The sequence below is a fragment of the Nerophis ophidion genome, linkage group LG02, assembly GCF_033978795.1.
Source record: "Nerophis ophidion isolate RoL-2023_Sa linkage group LG02, RoL_Noph_v1.0, whole genome shotgun sequence".
NCBI lineage: Eukaryota > Metazoa > Chordata > Actinopteri > Syngnathiformes > Syngnathidae > Nerophis > Nerophis ophidion.
In genome coordinates, this window is record NC_084612.1 from 58,962,615 (window position 1) to 58,984,157 (window position 21,543).

The 21,543-nt window shown below is 36.4% G+C and overlaps 1 protein-coding gene across 1 annotated transcript; it reads left to right on the forward strand.

Annotated features, from left to right (window-relative positions):
• The first annotated feature begins 5,760 nt into the window (after positions 1 to 5,760).
• Positions 5,761 to 12,758, forward strand: LOC133535060 (transcription factor 15-like). The gene is made up of 2 exons (XM_061874492.1): positions 5,761 to 6,303; positions 10,829 to 12,758. The coding sequence occupies exons 1-2, from the start codon at positions 5,881 to 5,883 to the stop codon at positions 10,892 to 10,894; spliced, it is 489 nt and encodes a 162-aa protein (XP_061730476.1). The 5' UTR covers positions 5,761 to 5,880; the 3' UTR covers positions 10,895 to 12,758.
• The last annotated feature ends 8,785 nt before the right edge of the window (positions 12,759 to 21,543 follow it).

The window sequence follows — 21,543 nt, forward strand, 5'->3', positions numbered from 1 at the left end:
ATATATTTTGTTTTAATATATTTTCTGTAGGAAAACAAACATGACACAAACCTTCCTAATTGTTAGAAATCCCACTGCTTCACTGATGGGAGTATTTGGCAGGCACCGTTTTGTCCCACTAATTTCAGCGGTCCTTGAACTCATCGTAGTCTGTTTACATGTACAACTTTCTCCGACGCTGCCACAGAAAGACGTGTTTTATGCCACTCCTTTTTTGTCTAATTTGGTCCACCAAATGTTTTATGCTTTGTGTGAACGCACAAAGGTGCGCTTAGTTGATTTTATTGATTTACTGGAGTGCTTATCAGGCATACTTGGTCAATCCATGACTGCAAGCTAATCAATTCTGACATGCTATTTAGGCTAGCTGTATGTACATATTGCATCATTATGCCTCGATTGTATATTTAATGTCCTTTACTTATGTCCTCTGTGTGTTTAATTTATATGTGTCTCCTGACACATATGTATGTAATATTGGCTGCATTTCAGATAGTTGTTTGTGTGCCATGTTGTTCCAGACCACAGCAAACGTTACCCAGCTTGCAAAGATTGTAATAAATCCATTAGAAGAAGACAGCCTGCTGTTTCCTTCTGACACACACATCTATACTAAGGATTTCCAATGTTGCAAAAATGTGTCGAATCAAAATTTAAATGCAATTTTTTTTGTCAACGAAGATTTGCGTCAGCCTTTGATAGTAGGCTATTATACTGTAGGTAATATAGTCACTTATATCATGTGTTGCCTTTATTATAACACTTATATAAGTCTTTTCTTTTTTTTTTTTTGCAGCTCCAGACAGATTGTTTTTTGGTATTTTTGGTTTAATATGGCTCTTTCTTTTTTTTCTTTTCTTTTTTTCCTTTTTTTTTAAATTAATATTGTTGGTTTTTTTGTTGTTTTTTTTTTTTTGTATCTTTTAGTTTTGGTATTCGGGGCCAATATGGCGCTTTTAACATTTTCGGTTGCCGACCCCTGTTATAGGCTGACAAAGTGTATGATTATTAATAGTAAAAGTAGTTTTCTTGTTTCATTGTATTTTTAGAATGTCACGGGCCAATTAAAAAACTAGTTGCAGACAACAAATGTCCCTTGGACATTTTTGCATTGTGCCTATTTACCACTTTTTATGGTTTTTTAGCTTCTTGGTTTAATTGTATTTATGAAAATAAATAAAAACAAGCTTCAGAACTTAAATGACCCCGGACCACAATTTGAACACCGTTGCATTGAGCTATTTGCCACTTTTACTGCATTTTCTTTTTGGTTTTAGTAGTATTTCTAGAATGTCATGGTCTAATGAAAACAAGCTGTGGACCACAAATGTCACCTAGACCACCATTTGAAGACCCTTGCATTATGCCTGTTTGCTACTTTGGGTGTACTTTTTAAAAATGTTCTGGTTTGATTGTGTTTAAAGAATCTCAAGGGTCAATAAAAACAAGCGTAACAGGAACGACCTTTGGACACCCTTGCATTATGCCTATTTGCAATATTCCAATGTATTTTTTTGTCTAATAAATTTTTACTTTTACAATCTCATGAGCCAATTGTAAACAAGCTGCAGACAAGAAATGTCATTTGCGCACCCTTGCATTATGCCCATCTGAAAGATTTGCTGTAGTTTAGTTGTATTTTTTAGAATCTCAAGAGCCAATAAAATACAATTTGTGGACCACAAATGTGCCCCAGACCCTTTGAACACCATTGCATAATGTCTAAATACAACTTTTGATGTAAACGGTAAATGGGTTGTACTTGTATAGCGCTTTTCTACCCATTTTTAAGGAGCCCAAAGCACTTTGACGGTATTTTCCACATTCGCCCATTCACACACTGACGGCGGGAGCTGCCATGCAAGGCGCTCACCAGGGCCCATCAGGAGCAAGGGTGAATTGTCTTGCCCAAGGACACAACGGACGTGACTAGGATGGTAGGAGGTGGGGATTGAACCAATAACCCTCAAATTGCTGGCAGAGCCACTCTACCAACTTCGCCACGCCGTAGTTTTTTTGGTTTAATTGTAGCTATAAAATTAGCATGGCCAATAAAAAAAACAATCTGCCGACAAGAAATGTCATTTGCACACCCTTGCATTATGCCTATCTGAAATATTTGCTGTAGTTTAGTTGTATTTTTAGAATCTCAAGGGCCAATAAAATACAATTTGTGGACCACAAATGTGCCCCAGCCCACCCTTTGAACACCATTGCATAATGTCTATTTACAACTTTTGATGTGGTTTTTCGGTTTAATTGTAGCTATAAAATTACCATGACCAAATAAAAAACAAGCTGCCAACAAGAAATGTCATTTGGACACCCTTGCATTATGGTTATCTGGAAGATTTGCTGTAGTTTTTTTTTTTAGTTTAACTGTATTATTAGAATCTTAATGGCCAATAAAATACATTTTGTGAACCACAAATTGGCTTCAGACCCCCTTTGAACACCCTTGCAGGTTGACTATTAGCAACTTTATTGTAATTTTTTACTTCCCTTGTTCAATGTTATTTTTTTCAATCTCAATGACCAATAGAAAACAAGCTGTGAACCACAAATGCCCTCTAAACCGACCTTTGGACACCCTTGCATTATGCCTATGGGCAATGTCTCCTGTTGTTTTTTAGTTCAATTGTATTTTTGGAATCTTAATAGCCATCCATCCATCCATCCATCCATTTTCTACCGCTTGAATACAATTTGTGGACCACAAATGGGCTCCAGACCACCCTTTGAACACCCTTGTTGTATGACTATTTGCAACTTTTGCTGTATTTTTTTCGTTCCCTTATTCAATTGTATTTTTCGAATCTCAATGGCTACAAAACAAGCTGTGAACCACAAGTGGCCTCTAAACAGACCCTTGGACACCCTTGCATTATGCCTATTTGCAACTTTTGATGTAGTTTTTTTTTTAAGTTTGTTAGTTCAAACATTTGGCAACTTTTGATGATTTTTATTTTTATTTTTTCTAAAGTTTGATCGATCAACAATTTATTTATTTTTTAAATCAATTGTCAATAAAAACCAGGTGCGAACCACAAATGTCCCCAGGACCACCCTTTGGACACCCTTGCATTATGCATATTTGCAATTTTTGATTTAGTTTCTTTTTAAGTTTGCTAGTTTAATCATTTGGTAACTTTTGATGGATATTTTTTTTTAAAGTTTGCTGGTTCAAATTTTTTTTTTTTTTTTTTTTTTTTTAGATCAAGTGCCAATAAAAACGAGCTGCGAACCACAAATGTCCCCAAGACCACACTTTGGACACCATTGCATTATGACTATTTTCCACTTTTGATGTATTTTTTAAATTATTATTATTATTTGCTAGTTGAAACATTTTGCAACTTTTGATGGATTATTTTTTTAAAGTTTGATCATTGAAAATGTTGTTGTTGTTGTTGTTTTTTAAATAAATTGTCAATAAAAACAAACTGCGAACCACAAAGGTCCCTATGACCACCCTTTGGACACCCTTGCATTATGCTTATTTTCACCATATTTTTTACCATGAATTGATTAACATGGACAAGTTGAAAAATGTATTCGGGTGTTACCATTTAGTGGTCAATTGTACGGAATATGTACTGTACTGTGCAATCTACTAATAAAAGTTTCAATCAATTCAACTTTTGATGTAGTTTTTTTAAGTTTGTCAGTTCAAACATTTGGCAACTTTTGAAGGATTATTTTTTTAAAGTTTGCTAGTTCAAATGTTTTAAATTTTTTTTAGATCAATTGCCAATAAAAACAAGTTTCGAACCACAAATGTCCCAGGACCACTCTTTGGACAGCCTTGCATTATGCATATTTGCAACTTTTGATATAGTTTTTTTTTTTAAGTCTGTTAGTTCAAACATTTGGCAAATTTTGATGGATTTCTTTTTTTGAAGTTTGATCGCTCTACCTTTATTTTTTATTTTTTTTTTAGATCAATTGCAACTGAAATTAAGCTGCGAACCACAAATGTCCCCAGGACCACCCTTTGGACACCCTTGCATTATGCCCATTTGCAACTTTTGATGTATTTTTTTTTTTTTTTTTTTTTTTTTTTTCAAATTTGCTGGTTCAAACATTTGGCAACATTTGATTGTATTATTTTTGTGAAGTGTGCTAGTTATTTTTTTTTTTTTTTTTAAATCACTTGCCAATAAAAAACAAGCTTTGAGCCGCAAATGTCCCCTGACCACTCTTTGGACACCCTTGCATTATGCCTATTTATAACTTTAGATTTGTTTTTTTGTTTTTGGAAAGTTTGTTAGTTCATACATTTGGCAACTTTTGATGGATTTTTTTTTATTTTTAAAGTTTGCTAGTTATATATATATTTTTTAATCAATTGCCAATAAAATCAAGCTGTGAACCACAAATGTCCCCAAGACCATTCTTGCATTATGCATATTTGCAACTTTTGATGTAGTTTTTTTTTAAAGTCTGTTAGTTCAAACATTTGGCTAATTTTGATGGATTTTTTTTTTTTTTTAAGTTTGATCGCTCTACTTTTTTTTTTTTTTTTTTTTTTTGGATCAATTGCCAATAAAATTAAGCTGCGAACCAGGCATTTCCCCAGGACCCCCCTTTGGATACCCTTGCATTATGCCCATTTGCAACTTTTGATGTAGGTTTTTTTTTTATAAATTTGCTGGTTCAAACATTTGGCAACATTTGATGGATTATTTTTGTGAAGTGTCCTAGTAATTTTTTTTGTTGTTTTAAAATCAATTGCCAATAAAAAGCAAGCTTCGAATGTCCCCAGGACCACCCTTTGGACACACTTGCATTATGCCTATTTATAACTTTTGATTTTTTTTTTTTTTATTTTTTTTTTGGAAAGTTTGTTTGTTCAAACATTTTGCAACTTTTGATTGATTATTTTTTTTTAAGTTTGCTAGTCATATATTTTTTTTTAATCAATTGCCAATAAAATCAAGCTGTGAACCACAAATGTCCCCAGGACCACCCTTTGGATACCCTTGCATTATGCATATTTTTTTTGCAACTTTTGATTTATTTTTTTTGATTTGCTAGTTCAAACATGTGGCAACTTTTGATGGATATTTTTTTAATCTATTTTCTGGTTAGATTTTTTTTATTTATTTTTTTAGATCAATTGCCAATAAAAACAAGCTTCAAACCACAAATGTCCCTAAGACCACTCTTGCATTATGCATATTTGCAACTTTTGATGTAGTTTTTTTTTTTTTTGTTTTGTTTTGTTTTTTTACATTTGCTGGTTCAAACATTTGGCAACTTTTGATGGATTATTTTTGTGAAGTGTGCTAGTTATTATTATTATTTTTTTAATTAATTGCCAATAAAAAAACAAGCTTCGAACCGCAAATGTCCCCAGGACCACCCTTTGGACACCCTTGCATTATGCCTATTTATAACTTTTGATTTAAAAAAAAAAAAAAAAAGTTTGTTAGTTCAAACATTTGGTAACTTTTGATGGATTTTATTGTTTTTTAAGTTTTCTTTTTACATTTTTTTTTATCAATTGCCAATAAAATCAAGCTGTGAACCACAAATGTCCCCAGGACCAGCCTTTGGACACCCTTGCATTATGCCTATTTATAACTTTTAATTAAAAAAAAAATAATAATAAGTTTGTTAGTTCAAACATTTGGTAACTTTTGATGGATTTTATTGTTTTTTAAGTTTTCTTTTTACATTTTTTTTAATCAATTGCCAATAAAATCAAGCTATGAACCACAAATGTCCCCAGGACCAGCCTTTGGACACCCCCGAGGAGACCCTGCCCCTATAAGAGTCCTCCTGTCATGAAGAGTCGAGAAAGGCACAAAGCTGGGAGTCTGTGGACTGGAACGAGAAGAATCGGTCTAATCCCGAACATAAATGTAAAGATCGATCATGGCTTTCACGGTGTTGAGGCCGATGTCCGCCCATCCCTTCTCGCTGTCGGTGGACCTGACCCTGACGTCGGACTCGGAGGACGAGAGCGAGGTTTACGCCTGCTTCGGAGCCCCGGGCGGCGACGCCGTCATCCCGCAGCGGAACGCCGCCAACGCCAGAGAGCGACACCGGACGCAGAACGTCAACACGGCGTTCAGCGCGCTGCGGACGCTCATCCCCACGGAGCCCGAAGACCGAAAACTGTCCAAGATCGAGACGCTGCGGCTGGCGTGCAGTTACATCTCGCACCTGGCCAACGTGCTGCTGCTGCAGGCCGAGGGCGCGGACCGCGTCTCGCCGTGCGTGAGCGCGATCTACCGGGACGTGAGAGGCAAGCCCCGCAGCATCTGCACCTTCTGTCTCAGCCAGCAGCGGAGAGGGGTACGCTTGGCTTTTATTTTCATTTTTTAATCATATTAATATTTCTTCTTTTGACACCAAAACCACCTGGATGTAAGTAGCCAATCATAATATACCATAATATGTATTTTAATAATTCCAAATAAATGAAAATAAAAATAAAAATAGTGTGACTCTTTGTATTGCATTACAATTGAACAGATGGTCCCTAAAGTACAATATATATTTTCATAGAGGGAAATATGTCACATCTCTTATTTTTACATTATAATTGTGATACAGTTTTAGTTATTGATTTATTTTCTTAATCATTACATTTTTATTATTAAATTGTACAATGTTGTGGTGGCTTGTGCAGCCCATTGAGACACTTGGGATTAAGGGCTGTATAAATAAACGTTGTTGTTAGGGGCTTCACGGTGGAAGAGGGGTTAGTGCAGGGGTCACCAACACGGTGCCCGCGGGCACCAGGTAGCCCGTAAGAACCAGATGAGTCGCCCGCTGGCCTGTTCTAAAAACAGCTCAAATAGCAGCACTTACCAGTGAGCTGCCTCTTTTTTTTTAAATTGTATTTATTTACTAGCAAGCCAGTCTCGCTTTGCTCAACATTTTTAATTCTGAGAGACTTTGATTGATTGATACTTTTATTAGTAGATTGCACAGTACAGTACATATTCCGTACAATTGACCACTAAATGGTAACACCCGAATAAGTTTTTCAACTTGTTTAAGTCGGGGTCCACGTTAATCAATTCATCGTAAGACAAAACTCAAATAGAATTTGAAAATCCAAGAAAATATTTTAAAGACTTGGTCTTCACTTGTTTGAATAAATCCATTTATTTTTTTTACTTTGCTCCTTATAACTTTCAGAAAGACAATTTTAGAGAAAAAATACAACCTTTAAAATGATTTTAGGATTTTTAAACACATAAACCTTTTTACCTTTTAAATTCCTTCCTCTTCTTTCCTGACAATTTAAATCAATGTTCAAGTTTTTTTTTTTATTGTAAAGAATAATAAATACATTTTAATTTAATTCTTCATTTTAGCTTCTGTTTTTTCGACAAATAATATTTGTGAAATATCTCTTCAAACATATAATTAAAATTCAAATAAATTATGCTGGCAAATCTAGAAAATCTGTAGAATCGAATTTAAATCTTATTTCAAATTCTTTTGAAATTCTTTTAAATTTTTTGTTCTGGAAAATCTAGAGGAAATAATGATTTGTGTTTGTTAGAAATATAGCTCGGTCTAATTTGTTATATATTCTAACAAAGTGCAGATTGGATTTTAACCCATTTAAAACCTGTCATCAAAATTCTAAAATTAATCTTAATCAGGAAAAATTACTAATGATGTTCCATAATTTTTTTTTATTTATTTTTTTTTTCCAAAAAGTTTTAAATTAGCTAGTTTTTGTTTTAATTTTTTTCGGTTGAATTTTGAATTTTAAAGAGTCAAAATTGAAGATAAACTATGTTTCAAAATTGTATTTTCATTTTTTTCGTGTTTTCTCCTCTTTTAAACCGTTCAATTAAGTGTTTTTTCAATTTATTCTCGACAAAAAACCTTCCGTAAAAGGAAAAAAAAGTACGACAGAATGACACACAAATTCCCATTTTTTATATATATATATATATATATATATATGTATATATATATATATATATATATATATGTATATATATATATATATATATATATATATATATATATATATATATATATATATATGTATATATATATATATATATATATATATATATATATGTATATATATATATATATATATATATATATATATATATATATTTATTTATTAAAGTTAAATTGAGCTTATCGGCTATTTCTGGCAATTTTTTTAAGTGTGTATCAAACTGGTAGCCCTTCGCATTAATCAGTACCCAAGAAGTAGTTTCAAAAAGGTTGGTGACCGCTGGGTTAGTTAATGCGTCTGCCTCACAATACGAAGGTCCTGCAGTCCTGGGTTCAATCCCAGGCTCGGGATCTTTCTGGGTGGAGTTTGCATGTTCTCCCCGTGAGTGCGTGGGTTCCCTCCGGGTACTCCGGCTTCCTCCCACTTCCAAAGACATGCACCTGGGGATAGGTTGGTTGGCCCTGCGATGAGGTGGCAACTTGTCCAGGGTGTACGGCGCCTTCCGCCCGATTGGAGCTAAGCTATAGGCACCAACGCCCCCCGCGACCCCAAAAGGGAATAAGCGGTAGAAAATGGATGGATGGATGGATGATTGAATTGTTTCATAATTCATAAATTAAACAAAATATGTTTTTATATTATATGTTCACACTCACAGGCAAACTATTATTGATATCACTATTATCAGCAATATTAGTGTCATTAGTGTATTTTTCTATTGACTTTTTGCTGTAATCTTTATTTATTCCTTGTTTATTGTATTTTCTTTAATGTTTGCACGTTGGAGGCGACCCCTATTAAATCATATGTACAGTATATTAAATTAATAACACCAATAAAAACATTTTTTAATAAACTTGTTTATAATACACATGTTGTATTAAGAAAAAATCAGTAGTCTATATATTATTATTATTTTATATGTTTCAATTAATAATTTTTCAAATTAATTTATTTGAATGTGTATTTTTTTTAATTTAAAATGCGTATATAATAGAACAATGTCATATGATACAGTAAAGAAATGTGTTTTGTGTTTTATTATAATGTTTTTTCACTATATTAATCCTTTATTTTTGATTTGTAAGATATTAAATTAAAATGTTAATTTACAATTAATTTAATTGTATTTTTAAAATGTTGTTGGATGTTGTTGTGGCTTGTGCAGCCCATTGAGACACTTGGAATTAAGGGCTGTATAAATAAATGTTTATTGATTGATTTGTTTTCATAATTCATAAATTAAACATATGTTTCATGTTATACCTTCACACTCACAGGCAAACTATTATTAATATCATTATCAGCAATAGTAGTATCAATAGTGTGTTTTTATTGACTTTTTGATGTAATCTTTATTTATTCCTTGTTTATTTTTTATTTTTTTTTTAATGTTTGCACGTTGGAGGTGACCCCTATTAAATCATATGTACAGTATATTAAATTAATAACACAAATAAATTATTTTTGGATAAACTTGTTTATAATACACATGTTGTATTAGGAAAAAAATCAGTACTCTATATATTATTATTTTATATTTTTCAATTAATAATTTATCAAATTAACTTATTTGAATGTGTATTATTTTATGTCAGTGACAAGTTATTTTAGTCTGGGAATTTTTTTTTTTTATTTAAAATGCATTCATAATAAAACGATGTCATATGATACAGTAAAGAAATGTGTTTTTTTGTTTTATTATAATGTTGTTTTTTCACTATATTAAACCATTATTTTAGATTTGTAAAATATTGCATTAAAATGTTAATTCAAAATGAATTTAATTGTATTTTTAAAATATATACCAAGAAATGTGTTTTTTGTTTTATAAACTTATTAATAATAGATATGTATTTATTAGGAAAAAATCATTACTTAATGTATCTTTGGTATTATTTATAATATTCAATTAATTAATAATTAATCAAATTAACATATTTTACCGTGTGTTATTGTATGTCAGTGACTTTAGGGACACAGAATTACTTTTTTGATTTAAAATATATAATAGAACGACATCATATGATACAGTACATAAATGTGTTATTTGTTTTATCATAATGTTTTTTTCACTATATTAGACCGTTATTTTTGATTTGCAAAATATTGGATTATTTTTAAAATGTTTGCACTTTGGAGGCGACCCCTATTAAATCATGTATACAGTATAATAAAGTAATAATACCAAGAAATGTATTTTTTTTTTTATAAACTTGTGAATAATACATATTTATTTATTAGGAAAAAAATCATTACTTAATGTATCATTGTTATTATTTATAGCATTCAATTAATTAATAATTCATCAAATTAACTTATTTTACTGTGTATTATTGTATGTCAGTGACTTTAGGGACACACAATTACTTTTTTTAATTTAAAACATATAATAGAACAATGTCATATGATACAGTACATAAATGTGTTGATTCAATATAACATTTTTTTCACTATTAGACCTTTATTTTTGACGTATAAAATATTGGATTAATTATTAAATTCAATATGTATTTAGTATAAATTAATTAACCATTACATTAAAATAAAAATTAACAGTATAGGTATATTTATATCCAGGATTTAGGGTTTTCTTGTATTTAAATTTGGTGTCTTGTATTTAAAATGTTCATGCATAACAGCATAGTAACAAGAAAAAGAAAAAAAAACATATAATTGATAAGAATTTTATTTTTAAAGTGCAATATTGTTGTCTTTGAAAGAAAAACTGAAACAAACATCCCATCTCTGTGTTGCATTCTACTGGGATTGTGTTCATTTATAGTTGCATATCAGTGCATGACGGATCCTGTGCGATGACTTAGTTGGACAAATGCATGAGGACGTCCCAGTAAAATCCCCGTCTCTTTCTTTTCTCCACAGGTGAAAGACAGACGAGATTGTGTGAAAATGCACAGAGGATCGGGGAGGAAACTCAGTTTGCGATAACACTGCAAATGGAAGTGAAATTCCAAAACCTGCTGATTCAGTGCCAAAACCGAGCAGGTTCACCATGCTAACGCTTGTTGATGCTAACACAAGCGAGGGATGAAGGCATCTAAACATAACATCACGTTTTGGTCTTGACTTTTATTACGCAAATATTATCACTTCCACTGTGGGTCTGGATATGAACTAACAATAAAACATTTCATTGTTTCCGAAGCAAATTGTTGCATTAGCATGACCTATTTATGACAGCTCAGCAGTTTCCTATGTGTGTTTCTAATCCTGCTTCATAAAGTTATCATGCAGACTGTCTCTCATTAAAGGGGAACATTATCACAATTTCTGAAGGGTTAAACCAATAAAAATCAGTTCCCAGTGGCTAATTTTATTTTCGAAGTTTTTCTTAAAATTTTACCCATCACGCAATATCCCGAAAAACGGCTTCAAAGTGCCTGATTTACACCATCGCTATATCCACCCGTCTATTGTCCTGTGACGTCCCTGGGTGAAGCCAGCAGAAACAAACATGGCGGATAGCACTGAAAGGTATAGCATAGTAGCTCGGATTCAGACTCGGATTTCAGCGCCGTAAGCGATTCAACAGATTACGCAGGTCTTGAAACGGATGGTTGGAGTGTGGAGGCAGGTACCGAAAATGAAATTAAAGAAGAAACAGAAACTTTTGAGCCATATCACGACAGACAGCGGCACAGGAGGAAGCGAGGACGAATTCGGCGATCGCCTTCTAACCAACGATTGGTATGTGTTTGTTTGGCATTAAATGTGGGTGGAGGGAAAGGCTGGATGCAAATATAGCTACAAATGAGGCATAATGATGCAATATGTACATTCAGCTTGCCTAAATAGCATGTTAGCATCGATTAGCTTGCAGTCATGCCGTGACCAAATATGTCTGATTAGCACACTCCACGTAAGTCAATAACATCAAGAAAACTCACCTTTGTTGACTTTATCTTTGAGTGTCACAGGATATCCACACATCCTTGCCATCTCTGTCGTAGCATAGCTGTCGTCGGTACAGTGTGCGGAACAAACGAGGGACTTTCGCATCTTTTGACCACTGTTGCAATTTGAATCAGTCTCTGTTCGTGTTGTTACACCCTCCGACAACACACCGACGAGGCATGATGTCTCCAAGGTATCAGAAAACAGTCGAAAAAACGGAAAACAACAGAGCTGATTTGTCTTGGTTTGTGTAATGTGTTTGAGAAAATGGCGGGTCGCTTCACGATGTGACGTCACGGGTGAAAGGTCATTGCTCCGACAGGCGAACAATTGAAAGGCGTTTAAATCGCCAAATTCGCCCTCTTAGAGTTCGGAAATCGGTTAAAAAAACATATGGTCTTTTTTCTGCAACATCAAGGTATATATTGACGTTTACATAGGTCTGGTGATAATGTTCCCCTTTAAATGTCAGCAATATTCCAAAATGTGTTTTAGAAAAATGGCCCCATGCCGCACTTTGGACACAGAGTTATTTAGTAGCATTCCTAGTTTGTCGTTAAGTTGCTAATGACCTCAACTTTTGTTTTGTCAGCTTCCCTCTCACAGATGCTTCATTTCAGCTTCAGTACGTGAGAGAATGTTTGTATTATTTTTACGTTTCATAAAGATAAAATCTATTTTTACACAAATCCTGTGCGGGATTTTCATTTTTACCCATGCATGCACATCATAGCGACTGTACTTATCCTTATGCTTATGTTACCACCATTTAAAATGCAATTGAAGACAATTCCTATATCCGATAGCAGTAATAAGACCTACAATGTCACAGACAATAATTGTCATTTTCTACAAAACGAAGAAACGAGGTACTGTAAGTGGACGGTTGCAAAACAATATTGATAGCAGAATTAATTGGAACATTTTCAAATGTGGAATATGTACCGTGTGTACACCAATCAGTTTACATGGCAACCCTACACAAATACTTATTATGCATGCATGACTAAATAAACACAGGCGGGACTCAACAGTCCAGATACCATTCTATTAAATGCTTAAAATCTTTGGATCAGTTTCATGTATGTATACATACACCTATATATATATATATATATATATATATATATATATATATATATATATATATATATATATATATATATATATATATATATATATATATATATATATATATATATATATATTATCAGAACTTGGACTGTGGTGCAGTTTCCTGCGTGGATTGTTTGCCCGATGTGCAATCGAACTGGATCGGACATGGCGTGAATGTGAGTACATGATGGAGGTACAAAACTTAAAGCAAGGAACAAAACCTGCACGTTGACGTAAAATGTGGGCACGAAACAAAAAACACTAATTGTGGCAGAAATAAACAAAAACGTACTTGCGGTGACGTGAGCAGGGCAGCATGAACTATGAAATTGCATGAAAGAGCAAACACGGCATGAAGCAGAGTGGGAGTGAGCATGAACGGAGTGATGATGCCCAAACGACCAACAGAAAGTGACAGACTTAAATAGTCTCTGTGATTAAAAACAGGTGCGTGAGTCCAACACGTGAGACAGATGAAATTAATGGGTCACCATAGTGACAAAAAACAGGAACTAATGGAGTCTTGAAGTAACAGAACATAACTAAACAAAGCATGATAACAAGACATGACATACACACACACACACATATGTATATATATATATATATATATATATCTATATATACATACATACGTATAGATACATGACTAAACACAACATGATCCGGGATGGACCGCTTGCCTGTGCTTCGGTTGGGGACATCTTTTCGCTCCTGACCTGTCTCCGCTCGGAATGGTCTCCTGCTGCCCCCACTATGGACTGGACTCTCACTATAATGTTGGATCCACGATGGACTGGACTTTCAAAATATTATGCTAGACCCACTCGACGTCCATTGCATCCATTCTCCCCTAGAGGGGGGGGGATGGGGGGGCACCCACATCTGCGGTCCTCTCCAATGTTTCTCATAGTCATTCACATTGACATCCCACTGGGTTGTGAGTTTTTCCTTGCCCTTATGTAGGATCTGAACCAAGGATGTTGTGGCTTGTGCAGCCCTTTGAGACACATGTGATTTAGGGCTATATAAATAACGATGATTGATTGATTGATGTTCTGGACCTGTTTTGCTGCCAATGAAATTGGTGCCTTAAAGAGAGTAAATGGGACAATGAAAAAGGAGGATTATCTCCAAATTCTTCAGGACAACCTAAAATCATCAGCCCGGAGGTTGGGTCTTGGGCACGGTTGGGTGTTCCAACAGGACAATGACACCAAACACATGTCAAAAGTGGTAAAGAAATTGGCTAAATCAGGCTAGAATTAAGGTTTTAGAATGGCCTTCCCAAAGTCCTGACTTAAACATGTGGACTATCCTGAAGAAACAAGTCCATGTCAGAAAACCAACACATTAAGCTGAACTGCACCAATTTTGTCAAGAGGAGTGGTCAAAAATTCAACCAGAAGATTGTGAATGGCAACCAAAAGAGTCTTATTGCAGTGAAACTTGCCAAGGGACATGTAAGCAAATATTAACATTGCTGTATGTATACTTTTGACCCAGCAGATTTGCTCACATTTTCCGTAGACCCATAATAAATTCATAAAAGAACCAAACTTCATGAATGTTGTTTGTGACCAACAAGTATGTGCTCCAATCACTTTATCACAAAAAAATAAGAGTTGTAGAAATGATTGGAAACTCAACACAGCCATGACATTAAAGGCCTACTGAAACCCACTACTACCCACCAAGCAGTCTGATAGTTTATATATATCAATGATGAAATATTAACATTGCAACACATGCCAATACGGCCTTTTTAGTTTATGAAATTGCCATTTTTCTTGTTGAAAACGTCGCGGAATGATGACGTATACGAGTGACGTCACGGACTGTGAGGAAATATTAGCGCTGCGCACACACACAGCTAAAGGTCGTCTGCTTTAATCGCATAATTATACAGTATTTTAGACATCTGTGTTGCTGAATCTTTTGCAATTTGTCCATTTAATAATGAAGACTATAAAGAACAATGCTGTTGGTGGAAAGCGGTGGATTCCACCTGTCTTTAGCACCGAGACCCAGCCGGCGTTTCTTTGTTTGTTGTGAAAGCAGAGCGGTCAAGCGAACATGTTTTCTCTACGTCAACCAGCATGTTTTTCGATGGGGAAATTGTGATATATATCTTAACGGAGACATCCGTGGATTATTCGTCGTTCTGCAGCAGCTGTGAGCTTGGCTCCTCGGCTTCTCTCTGAGACACAGTGTGTCCAACGCAGCCATCCGACCTTGAGGTATGTCTTTACAATCTTTAAAATCTCACTAAAACACTATTAAAACAATAAGCAGATAGGGGATCTTCCAGAATGATCCTAGTACATGTGTTTAATTACATCTGGAACGCTCACACCGGAGCTGTCGCTTTTTTTTTTTTTTTCTAGTCAATATCAATATCAATATCCTCAAACACGAATCTTTCATCCTCGCTCCAATTAATGGGGAAATTGTCGCTTTCTCGGTCAGAATCGCTCGCGCTGCTGACGTCCATGATTGTAATGAATGGGTGGATGTGAGGAGTCCGACAATCTGTGACGTCACGCTCACTACTTCCGGGAAAGCCAGGGCTTTTTTTAAGAGCGACCAAAAGTTGCGAACTTTATCGTCAATTTTCTCTACTAAATCCTTTCAGCAAAAATATAGCAATATCGCGAAATGATCACGTATGACACGTAGAATGGACTTGCTATCCCCGTTTAAATAAGAAAATCTCATTTCAGTAGGTCTTTAAGTTGTGGTATTTTAGGCTTCATAATGCGCCACACATTTTCAAATGGGAGACAGGTTTGATTGATTGATTGATTGATACTTTTATTAGTAGATTGCACAGTACAGTACATATTCCGTACAATTGACCACTAAATGGTAACACCCGAATAAGTTTTTCAACTTGTTTAAGTCGGGGTCCACGTTAATCAATTCATGGTAAGTCGGGGTCCACGTTAATCAATTCATGGTAAGTAGGTCTGGACTGCAGGCAGGCCAGTCTAGTACCCACACTCTTTTACTATGAAGCCACGCTGTTCTAACACGTGGTTGACATTGTCTTGCTGAAATAAGCAGGGGCGTCCATGAAAAAGAAGTTGCCTGGATGGCAACATACACTATATTGCCTAAAGTATTAGGCCACCCATCCAAATGATCGGAATCAGGTGTCCTAATCACTTGGCCCGGCCACAAGTGTATAAAATCAAGGACTTAGGCGTGGAGACTATTTCTACAAACATTTGTGAAAGAATGGGCCGCTCTCAGTTGTTTTCAGTAGGCCTTCATGTTCTGTACAAGTGTATCTAAACTTTTGACCACGACTGTATCCGTGAAAATATGACAATGTTCGCAGGTCCAAGCATTAAAAAGTACACTAAGCACCCCATCTTAATTTAGGCTCGCTATCTTGACCAAGCAGATGTTCCTTGATGAAGGAGTGAGTCATCATGTCCTCCGAAGCCACAAAGCGTCGAGCAATGCAGGAAGTTGCCTCACACGCAACAATTGATTCCGTGAAGCCTTCCACGTCCACGGGGTCTGCTTCCGGTGCTTCTCTGACATCCGTGGGCTTCCTCCAGAGTCACCTGGGACGTCTGAGTGAAAGCTGGCGTTGACGAACCCAACTTATCACCTTGTAGAAATCTGCAAGTCGGTAATAAATCTCTGTCCGACGTGAGGAGCAGACCGATAATGGAGGCTATTAAAAGACTCATCCGTTCGGGAGACCTTGAGGTCACACTGCTTGTTGTGGACATGGCGGTCGTATCCTCTCTGGTGATTGGCTGACTTCGCGGTCCTTCTGCCGTGACTCCAACGCTTTGTTTGACCGCTGGATCCCGGCCAGCAGACGTTTGGATCATCAAAGGGTCATCGAAATGATCTTTCACTTATGGTGACAGTTGAAAGTTACTGATAGTCTAGAGCAGGGTGTCAAACTCAAATACAGAGTGCGGGCCAAACTTAAGCTTTTAATAGGGACCCAAACAAGTTTTGCTTTGAATATTGAACAAGCAAGGCTTACATAACTTTATAGTCACATGCAAAATCGAGGTTTGTTGGTAGCGGGGGTGTAAATTGTAGCGTCCCGAAAGAGTTAGTATTGCAAGGGGTTCTGGGTATTTGTTCTGTTGTGTTGATGTTGTGTTACAGTGTGGATGTTCTCCCGAAATGTTTTTGTCATTCTTGTTTGGTGTGGGTCCACAGTGTGGTGCATATTTGTAACAGTGTTAAAGATGTTTATAAGGCCACCCTCAGTGTGACCTGTATGACTGTTGACCAAGTATGCCTTGCATTCACTTGTGTGTCTGTGTTGAATCTGCATGTATTACGTGACTGGGCTGGCATGCTGATTGTATGGCGGAAAAGCGGACATGACAACAGGTTGTAGAGGACGCTAAAAGCAGTACCTTTAAGGCACGCCGCCGATATTGTTGTCCGAGTGGAAATCGGGAGAAATTCGGGAGAATGGTTGTCCTGCTGGATTTTTTTTTTGGGGGTGAGGCACTGAAATTCGGGAGTCTCCTGGGAAAATCATGAGGGTTGGCAAGTATTAGAATTAGTGGTGAATGCATATAATACCGGCGGGCCAGCTCTAATGTCAATTTAATATTGTCTCAAGGGCCAAAATAAATTACATGCGGGCCAGAGTTGACACCCATGGTCTAGAGGTACACGTGGTTGACCCTTGGGGGGAATTTGTTAACGATATGTCTTATATACACAATGTCGCTCAAGTCTGGACATTTAATGCACAAAACCCAGAACCAGTGAAGTTGGCATGTTGTGTATTAGGTAAATAAAAACAGAATACAAAGATTTGCAAATCCTTTTCAACCTATATTCAATTGAATAGACTACAAAGACAAGATATTTAACGTTCGAGCTGGCAAACTTTGTTATTTTTTGCCAATATTAGCTAAATTGGAATTTGATGGCTGCAATGTGTTTCAAAAAAGCTGGCATAAGTGGCAAAAAAGACTGATAAAGTTGAGGAAAGCTCATCAAACACCTATTTGGAACATCCCACAGGTGTGAAGGCTAATTGGGAACAGGTGGGTGCCATGATTGGGTATAAAAGCAGCTTCTATGAAATGCTCAGTCATTCACAAACGAGGGTGGGGCGAGGGTCACCAATTTGTGAACAAATGCGTGAGGAAATTGTTCAACAGTTTACGATATCTCTACCAGCTATTGCAAGGAATTTAGGGATTTTACCATCTATCAAAAGGTTCAAACAATCTGGAGAAATCCCTGCACCTAAGCGATGATATTACGGACTTTCGATCTTTCAGGCGGTACTGCATCAAAAAGCGACATCAGTGTGTAAAGGATATCACCATATGGGCTCAGGAACACTTCACTAAACCACTGTCAGTAACTACAGTTGGTCGCTACATCTGTAAGTGGAAGTTAAAACTATTCTACGCAAAGCCAAAGCCATTCATCAACAACACCCTGAAACGCCACCAGCTTGGCTGGGCCCGAGCTCATCTACGGTGGACTGATGCAAAGTGGAAAAGTGTTCTGTGGTCTGGCGAGTCCACATTTCAAATTTTTGGGGGAAACTGTGGACGTCGTGTCCTCAGGGACAAAGAGGAAAAGAACCATCCAGATTATTCTAGGTTCAAACTTCAAAAACCAGCATCTGTGATGGTAAGGGGGTGTATTAGTGCCCAAGGCATGGGTACCTTACACATCTGTGAAGGCGCCATTAATGCTGAAAGGTACATACAGGTTTTGGAGCAACATATGTTGCCATCCAAGCAACGTTATCATGGACGCCCCTGCTTATTTCAGCAAGACAATGCCAAGCCAAGTGTTACAACAGCATGGCTTCTTAATAAAAGAGTGCAGGGACTAGACTGGCCTCCTTGTAGTCCAGACCTGTCTCAAATTGAAAATGTGTGGTGCAATATGAAGCGTCAAATACCACAACAGAGACCCTGGACCATTGAACAACTTAAGCTGTACATCAAGCAAGAATGGTAAAGAATTCCAATTTCAAAGCTTCAACAATTAGTTTCCTCAGTTCCCAAATGTTTATTGAGTGTTGTTAAAAGAAAAAGTGATGTAACACAGTGGTGAACATGCCCTTTCCCAACTACTTTGGCACGTGTTGCAGGCATGACATTCTAAGTTGATTATTATTTGCAAGAAATAAAAAAGTTTATGAGTTTGAACATCAAATATCTTGTCATTGTGGTGCATTCAATTTTAATATGGCTCTTTTTCTGTGAAGAACATATATCAGAATACATATTTAATGACCACACACCATACACCCCCCCTACACATTTCTATTACATATAAGATGTCCGGGTACACTCATAGGAGTGTGGAAATTGATGTTTTGTGTAACACACACACACACGCACACACACACACACAGCAGGCTTAGACAGGAGGAAAACAGAGTGTACAGTAGGTACACAGAACATCAGAGAGTCAAATGTGCGAGAAAATGAGAGCAGACAGTGTTGGCAAACAATGTTGCAACCTTCTGTGGGAACTGCAGGTGCAGAAACACAAAAGAAGAATCCCTGTGGGTTGCAGAAACTGGCAGAGAAATTTCCAGTGCAACATTCATATTTATATTTCTCTGCCAGCGTTTGTGGGTCTGATGGACCCGTTGCATTTTGTGGCTTTTAATGTCTCATAATCAAACACTTTTATGTTAAAATACTGAACAGATGTTCATTGGGATAAGGTAAAGATCTGTTCAGTATTTTAAAATACTGAACAGATGTTAGGTAAAGATGCCCACATATGTGGACCTCTCCAAGGTTTCTCATAGTCATCATTTCGATGTCCCACTGGGGTGAGTTTTTCCTTGCCCTTATGTGGGCCCTACCGAGGATGTCGTTGTGGTTTGTGCAGGCCTTTAAGGCACTTGTGATTTAGGGCTATATAAATAAACATTGATTGATTGATTGACTATAAAACTCTTATCTCCAACATTATTCACCGACCACTTGGCTTTTTTGCCGAGGTCAGAAGGACAAACACCAGATTTGGGATCGGAGTCCAGGAATGATAAGACAGAGGAGGATTCCACGCCCGGAAGAAGACACCTCATTGCATATTCACACATGTTGATATATATTGTAACAGCGCATGAGAGGAAGGAAGTCTCCATGTTGTATGATACTACGGAAAGATAGCCCTCAGACAAACTGTATTAAAATTGTATCCAACAGGGAATAAATACTTGTGATTTTCAGTTTATGCATCGTGTCCTCTTTAAACATCTTCTGGCTCCAAATTAAACTAATTTGTCAACACAAGTAACAATTCATATTATTTTCCATATGAGGATGGATGGCTTGATGAGAGTGAACTTCTTCACATTTTGTTGAGATAACCTCACAAGGGAAGCTTTAGTATTTTAGACTTTATTGTTCCCCGATGATCACTTTTCTTGACGACCAAACGTCAAACAGACTCATAAATAAAAATGATTTGTGCGATATTACAGCAACTTGCCTCTTTGGGGCAGCAAAAATCAATCAATCAATGTTTACTTATTTGGCCCTAAATCACAAGTGTCTCAAAGGGCTGCCCGAGCAACATCGACATCCTCGGTTCAGATCCCACATCAGGCAAGGAAAAACTCACAACCCAGTGGGACGTCAACGTGAATGAAGGACCTCAAGGGGAGACCGGATGCAATGGATGTCGAGTGGGTCTAGCATTATATTGTGAAAGTCCTGTCCATAGTGGATCTAACATAATAATGAGAGTCCAGTCCATAGTGGATCTAACATATTAGTGAGAGTCCAGTCCATAGTGGATCCAACATAATATGTGAGAGTCCAGTCCGTAGTGGATCAAACATAATAGTGAGAGTCCAGCCCATAGTGGATCCAACATATTAGTAAGAGTCCAGTCCATAGTGGATCTAACATAATATGTGAGAGTCCAGTCCATAGTGGATCAAACATAATAGTGAGAGGCCAGTCCATAGTGGATCTAACATATGAGTGAGAGTCCAGTCCATAGTGGATCTAACATATAAGAGAGAGTCCAGTCCATAGTGGATCTAACACAATATGTGAGAGTCCAGTCCATAGTGGATCAAACATAGTGAGAGTCCAGTCCATAGTGGATCTAACATATAAGAGAGAGTCCAGTCCATAGTGGATCTAACACAATATGTGAGAGTCCATATGGATCCAGTCCAGTCCAGTGGATCAAACATAATAGTGAGAGTCCAGACCATAGTGGATCAAACATGTTAGTGAGAGTCCAGACCATAGTGGATCAAACATAATAGTGAGAGTCCAGTCCATAGTTGATCTAACACAATATGTGAGAGTCCAGTCTATAATGGTTCAAACATAATAGTGAAAGTTCAGTCCATAGTGGATCTAACATATTAGTGAGAGTCCAGTCCATAGTGGATCTAACACAATATTGTGAGAGTCCAGTCCATAGTGGATCAAACATAATAGTGAGAGTCCAGTCCATAGTGGATCTAACATATTAGTGAGACTCCAGTCCATAGTGGATCTAACACAGTATGTGAGAGTCCAGTCCATAGTGGATCAAACATAATAGTGAGAGTCCAGTCCATAGTG

What these genes read in the sequence shown, in the direction of transcription:
- LOC133535060 (XM_061874492.1), top strand. Translation starts at nt 5,881, where the DNA reads ATGGCTTTCACGGTGTTGAGGCCGATGTCCGCCCATCCCTTCTCGCTG. An exon ending in TCAGCCAGCAGCGGAGAGGG is followed by an intron (nt 6,304 to 10,828) that starts GTACGCTTGGCT and finishes TTTTCTCCACAG; the next exon opens with GTGAAAGACAGACGAGATTG.